This window comes from Poecilia reticulata, unplaced genomic scaffold, assembly GCF_000633615.1.
Source record: "Poecilia reticulata strain Guanapo unplaced genomic scaffold, Guppy_female_1.0+MT scaffold_262, whole genome shotgun sequence".
Lineage (NCBI taxonomy): Eukaryota > Metazoa > Chordata > Actinopteri > Cyprinodontiformes > Poeciliidae > Poecilia > Poecilia reticulata.
In genome coordinates this window covers 71,199-83,991 of record NW_007615044.1, presented here as the reverse complement: position 1 = coordinate 83,991, position 12,793 = coordinate 71,199, and the positions used below count along the sequence as shown (strand labels likewise).

The following is a 12,793-nucleotide window of genomic DNA, read 5'->3' as shown; positions in this document are numbered from 1 at the left end:
AGAGACAGGGTGGGATTAGAGGCCAACGGCTCCTGTTCTTTGGAAAACGTATCGCTATCTCGTGGGAAAGCCCAATTCAACTGCACATCTAATTCACAATTACAAGATGTAATGACAGGTACGGTAAATTGCAAAGTGTTAAAAGCCACTGCTTTTAAGGAATAATAACTCCAATAGACAAGAAGCATGACAGCTTACTCCTTTACTCTGCTATGTTGTGTACAGTTGCACCACACATGTGCATGCTGCAGGTTCCAAAGTGATATCGAGCACAATACCTGCTAAATCCCCCGCAGTCGCATGACCTCTTCAACCTGAGTGTGTTGTCTTTACAAGCATTCCTCTCATTTCAGCACTCCTAGTTGTTGCTGCTCATTACTTCTGACAACATGTGTCATCTGTCACTGAAGACCACGTATTAAACAGAGCCCCTCTCAGCTGCTTTGACAGGGTAATAACTTTGGAAAAGGAGGAAAAGAAGTTGCAGTACTACAAGAAAAGGCTTTTTGGTAATCTTAGCTACATGCGGGGCAGAAGTCACCTTTTCTTTTAAATACCAACAGCAGGTTCTTCTTTTATGGAACCAGTCTTATTCTGTTTAACCACAGGGATGTGAGMTCTCTGGGACATTTGTTTACACTCTTTCAGTWTCTCTGAAAAAAATATTCACTCATCACTCCTAAATTGCTCCTAAAGCTTCTGTTGAGGTTRACTTTGAACTGATTTTTTTCCTTTTTCAGTATTGAAGAGCTGAGTAAAACATGCTTAAAATGTCTGTGTGCATTATTTGTTCATCAGAGTGCCAAGAGCCTTCAGAGCAACAAGGACTCCCGGATCCTGTGGGCCAAAGATGACTTTTTATTGACCACCGGCTTTGATTCGGTGAGAGCTTTAAATCAAATCATAGATCAATGTGTTTTTTTTATGTTTCACAGAACAGATATTGACTGAAAATGAATTCTTTAAAGTGTTAGGGGAAACATATATTTATTATTACAAACTTTTCCACAGCATGATGCTGCCACCAGTATGTCACTACATGGAATGTATGTTCAATGTCATAAGCAAGTTAAAGTTTCATCTAATCCAGACGTCACAAAATTAGCCGACTTTACCCTTTTATTTAGGGTCATCAGATAAAAAGCAACTTAAAAAATATGCAAGGAAAATGTCCCTAATAAATAATAAGAAGATGAATGGGTCTTATTCATCAACTTGTTTTTAATTTTAAACATTTTAAATAAGTTGCTTTCATTAAAATCAACAGGATTAAACCCCACTGCAGGTTTTCCTAAATATGCATGCTTTATTTTCAGTATTTTGGTTTAAATATCAGCCTTCCTGCGGTCACCTGTATTGTCGTGTTGGTGAATGTGCAGATGCGGACTCGTGAAGTGAGACTTTGGGACAGCAGGAAGCTGAGCTCTTCAGTCAGCTCGCTGTCWCTCGGCACCTCCAGCGGGTGAGTACTGCGTCGTCTTATTACTCCCAACAGCARACTCRCCCTGTCATATCGCTGACCCTGTTGCGCTTCAATGCTCATTTGTCAGTGAGAGATCATGTGTTGCTGCACAAAGTGTGTCCCAGTGAACCAGAAATGTAAAAAATGCTGTACGGTTGGCTTATACGTACGATCCGAAAAGCGTGTAGACCTCCCAGAGTTTTGACACTGTCTTTCTACATTCCTGCCATTTCCTGGGTCTGGTCACACACACACTGACTCCTGTCATGTCTCAGCAGAGGRGAGGTTGCATGCGAGTGTGTCTGTGTGTGTGTATGTGTATGTATTCAGCAGAGGGTCAGGAAACGGCAGCAGACTTACTGACATTTCTCCCCAAAGTTCAGCCTTTGTCATTTCTCCAGTCACTAGATTTGTTTTTCCTAACACTGCTGCAGAGGACCGGAGGGTAGCAGGAGCGTGGCTGGTCTCCAAAGGAAGAAATGGGGGAGGGAGAAGGTTGAAGATTCCTTAGTCAGTTCCAGTTCAAGCATTTCAGTGCTGTTATAAACAGGTTAGTGGGCCAAGTGGGCCTAAATGTGAACTGGAAGTGATTTGTCCCAGCTATAATTGAGGCAGGACAAAAAGCAGCASCTCTGGTGACATAATCTCTAACTAATTTTTAGCTTTTKTAAATATAATATATAATATAGTATTATATTTATGAAATGTTACAAACATTTTCTGAATTGAGGAGGGAATAATTCAGTTCCTAGGCTGTGAAATGATCACAAGACCATTTCACAGCCATTTATTTTGTATAAATCCAAACTGTTCCTCTATCAATGATGGGATTTTCTTTTTATATCCCATCAATGTGCTGCTTACTGTGCAGGTGGGGAGAAACACGCTGTGTTTATCAACTGGTTTCTGGATTCAGATGACAGATAGTCATCAGTTTCAATAAGTCTTGAAACTCTGATCCCCTCAGAATAATAGTACTCAAATGAGAAGTTGAAATTTTCAGCAATAAAATCAAAATAAATACATTTCTAACATGGGTGCTATGAGGTTTGTTGTAGCTATAACATATCAAATTTTTAGATTSTGTACATATGCTTAAGGCTAAAGTATACCTGGATATGTTTGAATAGTTTCATCACCCTGAGATTACYAAAAAAAAGCTGAATATYTGRGGGAATATAATTTGTTTTCTYCATTTCATGACGTGTCTAATCGTTGACACGGCAAACCCTCGCCACTTATCTCCATTTCCTTCCACTTCCTCTTTGATTCGTCTGAGGCGAACCGTTGCCCCTCGACATACCTCTCCGCAATCATCACATTTCTTTGGAGCTGTCATGCTTTTCATGGAAAGAGAGGATATTTTCTGCCAYGCATCAMGCTGTTTCGGCGAATTGTCAAAATATGCCTGATAGGATTCATACCATATGTCCGGAAAAATCCTTCTGGTTTGTCCCCTAAACCCGCAGAGCTGAGTGTTAATTAGTTAATTTTACTGGAGAGTTCGTCTGTGGTGTCTCTGCTTAGAGACAGAGRAATGTTGAAGTTGACCAAGAAACACTTTAAAACTGCTCTTTTTGTTTGAGTGAAAATACCAAGAGTTTAAGAGAATATTGTGAGAATATCTGGGGACTCATCATTTCCTCCTTTGGCTTAATAGTCGTCTATGATCCTTCATGTACTTTTTTTATTAGCGTTAATCAAATTTAAATTGCTCCTAAAATATTGTAAGCCGAATTTCCTGTGTGTTTATACTCATTTAATTAAACCAAAAAACATCCCCTTGGATGTGTCTGTGTGCGTGTGCGTGCTCTCCCATGTGCTCCACATTGGTCGCCCTGTTTTAAATCACTTGAATCATCGGTTCTGATGGTGTATCACAGAGCTATTATTCACAAAGCCACATCACCAGATGGCTGCACAACAGCACTGATATAAGAAGCAAGCAATGAAATGACAGCTCAGATGTTTTCCTGAAATTGAGGATTCTGTTAAGAGAGGATTTGTTTTATTGTCTGCACATGGTTCCCATGACCTTTTCTTTGCTTTGGTTTGAAACTGTGGTACCTTCCAGGGTTTRATCCAAACATCTATCACAGACCGTGGAAGTATCAGTACCTCTGAAAATTGCTTTATGTAGAAAAGAAACGCAGCTAAATGGATGAGTACCAAGCCAGAGGATAACCAGTAGAAATGCAAACYATCAGAAGTGCAAAGAAACAAATTGTTCCTGCAGGTTTCACTGTTATGTGTGCACAGCAGCAGCTATACTGACACTGAACTTGGGCTGATTCTGGACCTCCGACATTCCAAGTCAGAATTACATTTGAAAACGCAGTTACAACTTTATTAATTAGATACATATCTGCAGGACTGTATGTATCATCAAAATATAATCACGTTTGATTATGTTTTGGATCAAAATGTTTGGTTGGCAAATGCTCTATTGGGGGCTGAAGAAAACCMGAGTGGAATTTTTTGTATAATTTTCTTAAACAAGGCCAGAACCACTAATTGTATTTTCTTGTAAACTGACTGGATATCAGCAGCCTTCGTTGTTCTTTTCATCTAAAGTAAAATCTTCTTTTCTTTGGCCTTCGATATAATTTTGTAGCTCCTTTATAAAATACCTGGAGGTCATGTTCAGAATAATCCCAGCCTGTTCCAAATATAGTTTTTCTGAAGTTATAGCAATGGTAGCYGTTACAGACATCTGCTCCTGATGATTTTAACCTTGAATTGAATAGACAGACTCAAGAGGCATGGGGTCATTCTCGCAGCCGTTATGGTTTGCAGACTAGTAATGAGTCATAATGATTCCAATCTCATTGGGCTTTCATGATGTCTAAAAAGTCTATCATTAGCATCGGGCTGTCCTCAAATTCCCTTTGGACTTGTCTTAGCTCTTCATTTTCCAGCTTGTTATCACGGCAAGTTATCCGTGGATAATTTCGTCTTAGTTCTGCTTGCTTGTTTATGACCAGGCATCTCTGCAAGAGCCTGAATGCGCTGTTCAGAACGAGACCTTGACTGCATTTTTTTCTCTGCCCTCAAGCTGTCCAATGCCAATTATGCACAAGCTGCCGCGGAAGCTCAAAGTCAAAACACTCTTATTGGGACATTTMCTCCCCTGTCATCTCAGAGCTGAGGTGTATATAAAGACGGATGCATTGTTTCTGGTCTGTTTTTGATTAAATRACTTGTGGTAAACATGTTGTGTAAGTGGAGCGGCAAGCTGGGTTGTATCAGGTTAGTTGCGATKGCCACAAAGTTCAGCGAGATWATTTTTTTTGGAGCGTCACAACACAAAGAGGCCTGGTATCATGAACCAGTGAAACGGGGTTGTGGCTGGAATATAATTTGGAGGGATAATAATGGAGAGGAAATGTTTACTTTTGGGGTTTAAATAGAGAGAAAAAGTGAAGGATAGAGGGTGATGATTCTGAAGAGAGTATTTTGGACTGCGCAACGGTTACTATTACCACAAACTCATTTTCCTTAGAACTGGCAGAGCTGGTCATTTGAGAAGAACTGGAGCTGGATCTCTGCGTACAAGTGTTCCCCTCATGCTCTTTCCTCCAATAAAACGGAATTATAATAATGAGTTTAATTAGGCCTCTAAGCCAGCTGCAATCAGTGAACTTTACAACTAGGCATGATTGCAACCAGGTTGCTGTTTCAATGCTGTAAATGCTATGATAGCTATGTATACTCTGCTACTTCAGCACCTACAAAGCCCTAAACTGTTTCCATGTCTAACTCTTGCGCAAAGCGCCTTGCAGAATTATCCGTTCACCTCACGTGTATTTATAGTTTTCACATTTTCTCAAGTCACAACCACAACTTGTAAGTACTTGTGATTTTTATGGAATACACTAACACAGTAGTGGAGCATAACTGTGAAATGGTTGAAAGCTGTTACATGCTCCTTTGCAATTTTTTTTCCAAATAAAAATCTGAAAAAGTTGATGTGTGTTAGTGAAGATAAAAGTCTTTTAAGGTGTGTCTCAACCAGTTATGCACCGCGGGAGTTTTTACAGATTCTTTACAAAATAACTCAAGCTTAGTCAAACTGGGTGAACGTCTATGAACAACTGTCTCCATCTGTCTTCTGATCTGCCTTGAACAGCTTCTTTGTCTCTGCTGAAAAACAGCATCACAGATACGTTTTCAGTATGAAGCATTCTAACACGTTTGCTGTGTCCCATGCTTTGTTTATTTTTCACTAAACTGCAAACGACTCTGAGTGGATTTTTTTTCTTGGCATTTTTCCATAAAGCCCAGATTTGAGTTGAGTGCACAACAAACAGCTGTCCTGTCAACAGATTTTCCTCACTTGAAATGTTTACCTGGTGAAAATCAGCCTCTTATTCTACTCTTCACTTCTTACAGAGAGGTCTGGACCCTTGGCTATTGTGAAACAAGTGCTTGCTGGAAGCGAGGACTACGCTGAAGTCTTTAGTTTTACCCAATCACTAACATTTGTCTGTGATGAATGCAATGTCCTGGTTTCATGCTATGAAGCTTATCGGAAATTGCCTACTGTAAACAACCATCCTCCACTGCAAAGAGAGTGCCGTCCTGAACAAGACGACTGTTAATGTTAATATTTGTTGTGGCAAACGTGGACTGAAAGGCTTTGTTTGCTTTTTCCGCCGTCATCGCTAAAACTGCAGCCAGACCAGCAGTGTCACAACTTCTCGTTCTGTTCTGCCATTATTGTCTGAACAAACAGAAGGCCTGAGTTGTTCTCTCAGGCCTTCACAGAACAGATGGTTTTATATTGATATTATATTAGACCCCAAAAGGACTCCTATTTTTTAAATGAATGACTTCTAAAGTGATTTGTTTTGGGATTTTCAAGTAAAGGGATCTGAATACCAAAACATGCCACACTTTGTAGAGTACACATTTATGCTCAGCCATCACATCGAATCCTTGCAAATTGTCTTTGTTTGTAGTTGCCAAATGCGAAAAGGGTGTGGATTCTTATGTGAAACTCAGGACAGATTGTGAGAATCAAGCGTGTCAGAATTGTAACCTTTCTGTCTTTGACCCGTTTATTGTCCTCTGTAACTACCATGCATGTAAACGCAGCTACACACGTGTCTCCTCTTACTCCCCATCACGAGGAACCTTCACTTCATGTCTTTTTCTTGGCCAGCGGCTGATTAAAACAGATCGCGATGACCCAGAGAATCCAGCCTGTTGATTGGAGAAGACGGAAGCCTGTCCCTGGAGAGCCAGTCTCAACGTTTCCCCAACCCAATCACAGGTTACACAAAGAAGTTGCCCTTTAAGGCAAACGTCGCTGACAGACTGAGCTGCTGGTCGAGGGAGAGAGTCTCTTGTGGCGAAGAGATGGATGGAAATACCTCAGGTGTGATGTTTAAACTCACCCTCCCCTCTGGTTCTCCTCAGCTTTTTTTTTTTTTTTTTTTGTATGTGCGCATGCGTGTTTTTGTACGTGGGTCGGGTCGGGCCGGGCTGGGTTTTAAGGCCCAGTAAGTGGGTGTAATTGAGCCAAGCTCCCTTTAATCAGATGGATTGAGTAAAAAGGGACCCAGATTTTTGCAGAACAGTCCGCTCCTTTCTCCCACCCTGGCCCAGTTTCTTTAAAATCAGTCCCAGATGAAGGCTTTCCTGTGGGGATTAGGTGCAGCTGCAGCACCGCTAACCATACTAGCCCTAAATAAAACCTTATTCAACTGATAGTTGACCTTGATTCTCTTGAATTTATTTTCTAAGAAAAAACACAAAGCTTTGTTGTTTGGATGCAACCCAGACATTCCTCTCAGTAGTGCAACTTCAGTCCTCAGGTAATCCTCAAGGGCCAAGTCAATAGTTCAGCTGCAGCAGCCCCCCTCTCTCTGTCAGCGACGACCACTGGGGGGATGGTATGGAGTAAAGATGTGACCGCACGCGCTCCGTCAAAGAACCTGAAYTCAATGGCTTGACAGCTGAAACACGGTGTCTGGAATCTGTTAGTCATTTGGGGTTTCATCGGAGAGAGGGAGTTTGACCAGGAAAAGAGGATGAAAAGGAGTGGGAGGCAGCTCTAAAATCCCCTCATATATATTTTTTTGATAGCGATATTATCTCTCAGCTTTTATTCGCTTTTTAAGGACATAGATGTGTTAATCTGAGTCTGTTTTGAGTTGTAAGATGAATTCCTGATCATCCTTCATGCTCCCTGTTTTAAGTAAAAGAATTATCAATCTGTTATTCCCGATCTTACTAATATGTCAGAAATTGATCTTCAGCAAATCCTTCCTTTATCCTTACCTTACAACCCATCATGCCTTCTGCCTTTTACTATTAGTCTCCTCATGTTGTCTTCTTCTATGCTCCCGAGCCATCATACACTTCCTTGCAGACATATTCAGACCTCTTTGGTTTTCACATCCCATTACGTACAACCAGAAACATAGTCTTAGTGTCTCATGTTTGGTGCGTAAAGTGTAAGGAAGGCTGCATCTTCTGTACATTTTCCGTGTTTCCTTTCTATAAACGCTCAGTGGCTTCTCTGTTCCCGTTTAAGACATGATGATGCCACTACCACGCTTCACCAAAAAAATGGTGTTTTGAATGTTTACCAAAACTCCAGAGCTGTCTGATTAACATCTTAGGGTCAGCTAGAGCTCTGCAGGCGTCGAGTTCAGGCCAAATTTTTTATGACTGCGCTGTTTTGTTTTGTTTGATAAACAGTAATGCTGACGTTTGAATGGTGGCTCCAAACACACAGAAGATAACTCTGGTCAGGTCATGAGCAGAAGAAAAACAACAATAATGTTTTCTTTTGTTGGAAACGCATGGTTTGGAGATCTGCTATTTCCCCATTTGGGTCACTAATCTGTTAGAAACCACAACTGCAAGAATGTAAGAATGGTATGCATGTGAATGAAATATTGTGGGTCAACTGTGCTGGAAACTATGAATGCGGCTCTGATGACGTTGATGCCATTGAAGTTACGAATGTAAATTCAAGTATTGTTTTCCTTCGAACTCAGTGAGGCACTACCTCTTTTTGATCTATCGCGGCAAAATCCAAACAAAATCTAATCAAGTCTGCGGCTGCAATGTGCAAAACGGGATACAGTTCAAAGGGTAATGGTGCTTTTGCAAGGCGGTGTAGGTAAAATCAAAGCTGGGAGCTGGGCTTTGTGGAGGTGCTCGGGTCTGGATTTCTAATTTAAGTGTTTTTTTAGAGGCAAACTTAATGGGACTCTGCAGATCTGGTAAAAAGCACATGGAAGCTTGTGGAGCGTTTGGCAGGGGATCTTTAATATAATTCACAGAGGGTTTTGATTTCATCCCGCAGGTATGCGCTCAGCACTCCAGGGATCAGAAGGACCCTTTTGTGTGAACTCGCCACAGACGGAAAAATATAAAGTCACTCACCCCCACCTTTAGCTGCACCCTCTCCTCCTCCCTTCGTTCCTCTCTCCTTCCATCCACCATTGCTTTCCTTTATTTTCTTTCGTTGCTCGGGTTATAATTTTATGCACAGAACACAGAGGATTCATGGTGAAAAATGTTTTTTTTCGCATTACGCTGTAATAAGGAATTGCAAAAATTGATAGCTTATTTTGGAGAACTCACTCAATCGTGTCTTAGTTTCAGAGTTTGAGACAGTGTCTGACTTCACCTTCCATCATTAACACAAACAGCAACGCAGTTACACTTGCAGCTGTGGATATAGTTTTTCCTCCAACATCTGGAAGAAATGTCCCTTTTCTTTTTTTTTTCTGCCTCCATTATCATAAATGTGCTTTTGCAGTACCATTTAGGATCTTTGCCCGAGCAAAAGCCTTCACTTTACTTTGGCACATCTCGAATCATTTTCAGCACTTCTCTTACTGTGCAGCGGAGTAAGATATCCAGAAGCTGAGTACGTGATGGCAGAGTTGATGGAAGATCCAGGGCTAAAGTGGAAACAGCACACACTGTTGACTTACAACATAAATTCAATGCTCGGAGATGAAGAAGCACATTATTTTTGCTTTGCTAATGAAGAAAATGTGCATGGAAAGCTGCACGTTTTCATAACTTTCAAAGCAGTGCTTTTTTTTTTAAATATATATATGCAAATGTTTCATCTTTTTGCTTCAGCTTCACTGAACTGCGTTTTRTGACTTTGTCTCCAATATTAGCTCATATTTCCATGCTGCATCTTTTTTTTTAAATCCCTGCCTATAAAACTCTAGCACGGAAGTTTAATAACATCCAAGATTGTCTCTTTCATGGGAATTAAGGTACCGTTGCACCGCATAGTCCCCGTTTTCAAATCCTGCTTTGTTTCTGGACTCCGCTCATCTACGGGATGCCTGCCACCTCTTTTTATTTATTTATTTTTTTTCCAACTGTGGTTTTAAAAGGATTTGAGTGATGGAGAGAAGTGTGTTTCTCATTAACAGACGGTTTCCTCTACCCTGCACCCTGCCTGCACGCCCATTCTGCAGCCTGGCCTCAGCCGCTGCCTTTGGGACTGTAGATTGGCGGCCTGTCACTGCACACCTCTTAACCCAACAAAGAATAAAGGAAGCATAGTAAAGGAGAGACAGAGAGACTGGAAACATGGATGGACAAAGAGCTGCTTGTGTAATTCATATGAATGAAAATCATGAAAATCTCATCCAAGAATAATACTTAATGACTCAGTTCATCAAAATTGTTTTACTGGTGATCAAGGCAGGTTTTTAAAAACTCTTTATTTTTACCTTACCCCACAATTTTAGTTGGCAGTCGTTACCGTGACAGTAAAGTCTTCTGCACACTTTAAAAACTGAAACGCTCCAACTTTACTTTTGAAAAATTGACGCAAAAGTTTTTATGTTGTGTAAAACGTTTAAGCTGCTCTTTTTCATGGTATTGTCATCTAATTATTTAATAAGATCCAATTTACCACTCTACCGTGATTCTGGTCTAATTTAATGCTTAAATTGTAGGCAACACAATTAAATTATCCTTTGTAATTGACTGAGGATAAATACTATTTCTCAGGAAGACTTTATTTTTTACTATGATGGTAATTATAATTCCTGTACCACGAGCCGAAACACAAAATTAATCCAACAGTTGTGCCTATTAACCTTTTAGTGACTTAGCAGGAAGTAAATAAATGTGTTTTTGTAGATTTTGAAGAATGAATTGTTTAAAATTTCAGTTTTTATAGCTACACTGTTGATACGCTGTCATAAGTCTCTTTGTATCCCTGAAGTCTAGATCATTGTCTCTACAAGAACAACAACAAAAAAATTATAAATCAAATATTTGAGCTATTTTTTGTTTTTATTGCATTTTCCCAAACCTCATCTCAAACAGGAGCTTTTTCCTCCAGATTATAAGCATCGTAGATAATAGCTTGAAAGCCCTCATCCACATCTGGAACTACATTTAATCGAGCAAAATATACTTTTTTTAGTTCTGGTAGGAGTGAGCAGACTTTTCCTATATTTTTAATAGAACTGGCAGGCTGGGTGGATTGTCTTCTTCATATGATCATGTTTCCATGATAAAAACCAGAGATCTGTAGCCTCTCTCTGGCAAATCTGCCAACAGAGGAGGAAAATTCGAGAAAACAGAGGGACATTTTTTGAATAAAGACCTCATCTGATCGGTCCGAAGCAGGTGGGCCTCATGTGCTTCTGGTTGATGTCACTTCCCATGTGGGCCCCATTTGTCTGCCCACACTGTGGAAACGTGTCACYGTCGGTGAGGCAGGGAGCAATACTCCATGCTTCGTTTAACTGGAAAAGTGTCGAGGCGCGCTGCAGCTCCCCGTCTGTTTATGTTTGTGCCTATGCCTACTTGTTAACATTCCTATGTTAACACATGCGTGTTTGCCTTTATGTGAACTGTAAGTGGACAACAGAGACGGAAATGTTTGGGAAAGAGTTGTTCAGCCTCACTGCCTGTCAGATATCAACCGTCTGTATGGAAATGTTATGACAAGAAAAGCTGCTCTGCACCTGCATCGCTGCGGCCTCTGTTCTTCCGCTCTGAGTTGTGTGCCTGAGTCTGCGCAAGTGCTCTTGGCTTAGACAGATTAAGAAAAATTCATCAAAATGTAATTAGTGGGAGAGCCGTTGATGTGCTGTTGGCCAAGAAATAATTCAACAATTGTGCAAAGGAAGTTGGAGTAGGACTGAGAAGAAAAGGTAGAGGGACCCTTAGGGGGGAGAACCAGCTGAGTCTGTCTGAAGGAGAGAAATGTCTGTAGACTTTCCTGCTCCAATTTGGACTCAAAGCCGTTTGTTTGAGGCTAGGAACAGTATTTCAGAAAGGTCAATTATTCAGCCAGGTTTTGAATGGACACTTATTCSGCCTGTAAAAGTGGGCTCTTGTTGCCCGTGCCTTTGCTGACTTGTGCGCAAATATTTATTTTCTGGCAACGTAAGATTCTGAAACTAGCTTGCCTTGTTCTACCTCGGAAAATCAGCTTTAAGAACAAATTTAACACACTAATTTTCTTGAGATTTTCTCCCTGTAAGTGTCCTACCATTTAGAACAGCCATTGAAACTTAACATATTGTTACTTTTAAAAAATGATCATGCCCCTTTAACTTCTTCACGTTTTGTGCTTTTTCACAGTAAGTAGCAGCAAAAGGATGCATGTTATCCAAATGTTTTCCACATAAAAAAAAAATCTGCATTCATGTAACCTGAGATAGTCGAGTTTTGCTGCAGCTAAAGCTGCAAATTCATTTTAGGATGATTCTCTTCCAGCTGTGAACATGTAGACACTGAAATATGTGTCCATTATTCTTTGAAGATTATCTGAGATTCTCTATTGGATTTAGGTCTGGACCTTAATTAGATCATTACAACACAATGTAACTCATGATATTTAAAAGTTATTAAATTCTGTCTGATCAATATGTTTCTGTGTATCTGCTTTATCTTTAATAAACTTTTACAGGTTTCTATTATAGGAGTTCCCTCCAGAAAATCTGTGCTGCTCAGTCACATAGACATCTGCATTCATTGAACCTTCTGCCACACCGCTGTAATAACACGCCTCAATAGATCTGCCATTTCCTTGCCTATTCAGAACTTACAGACCAATGCCAAACAGCATTCATCATCACTCAGCAGGATGTGACAGGTGGAGTGACATAGACCTGATCATCCATGTCTTTTTTAGCCATGCGTTAGGGGCGCTGCACACATGCAGGCGATGCTTTCAAAGACTGCACTTCCATCCTTCATCGTCGTTGTTTGCTGGTTTCTGTTCAGCTCAGTGAAAATACTGGCAAATCCCTAAAGTTGTCTGGATCTTTTCTCTGTCTACAAAACTCTCACTTGTACGTTTGTTTCACATTTTTTATG

The 12,793-nt window shown here is 40.4% G+C and overlaps 1 protein-coding gene across 1 annotated transcript in view; it reads left to right on the top strand.

Annotated features, from left to right (window-relative positions):
• LOC103460599 (mitochondrial import inner membrane translocase subunit TIM16-like) overlaps positions 1–12,793 on the top strand; it is a 102,425-nt gene that overhangs the window by 20,237 nt on the left and 69,395 nt on the right. The window contains exons 2-3 of the mRNA XM_008402842.1: positions 799–882; positions 1,380–1,462. Of these exons, the coding sequence (XP_008401064.1) occupies positions 799–882; positions 1,380–1,462 (167 nt within the window). The remainder of the gene's footprint in view (positions 1–798; positions 883–1,379; positions 1,463–12,793) is intronic.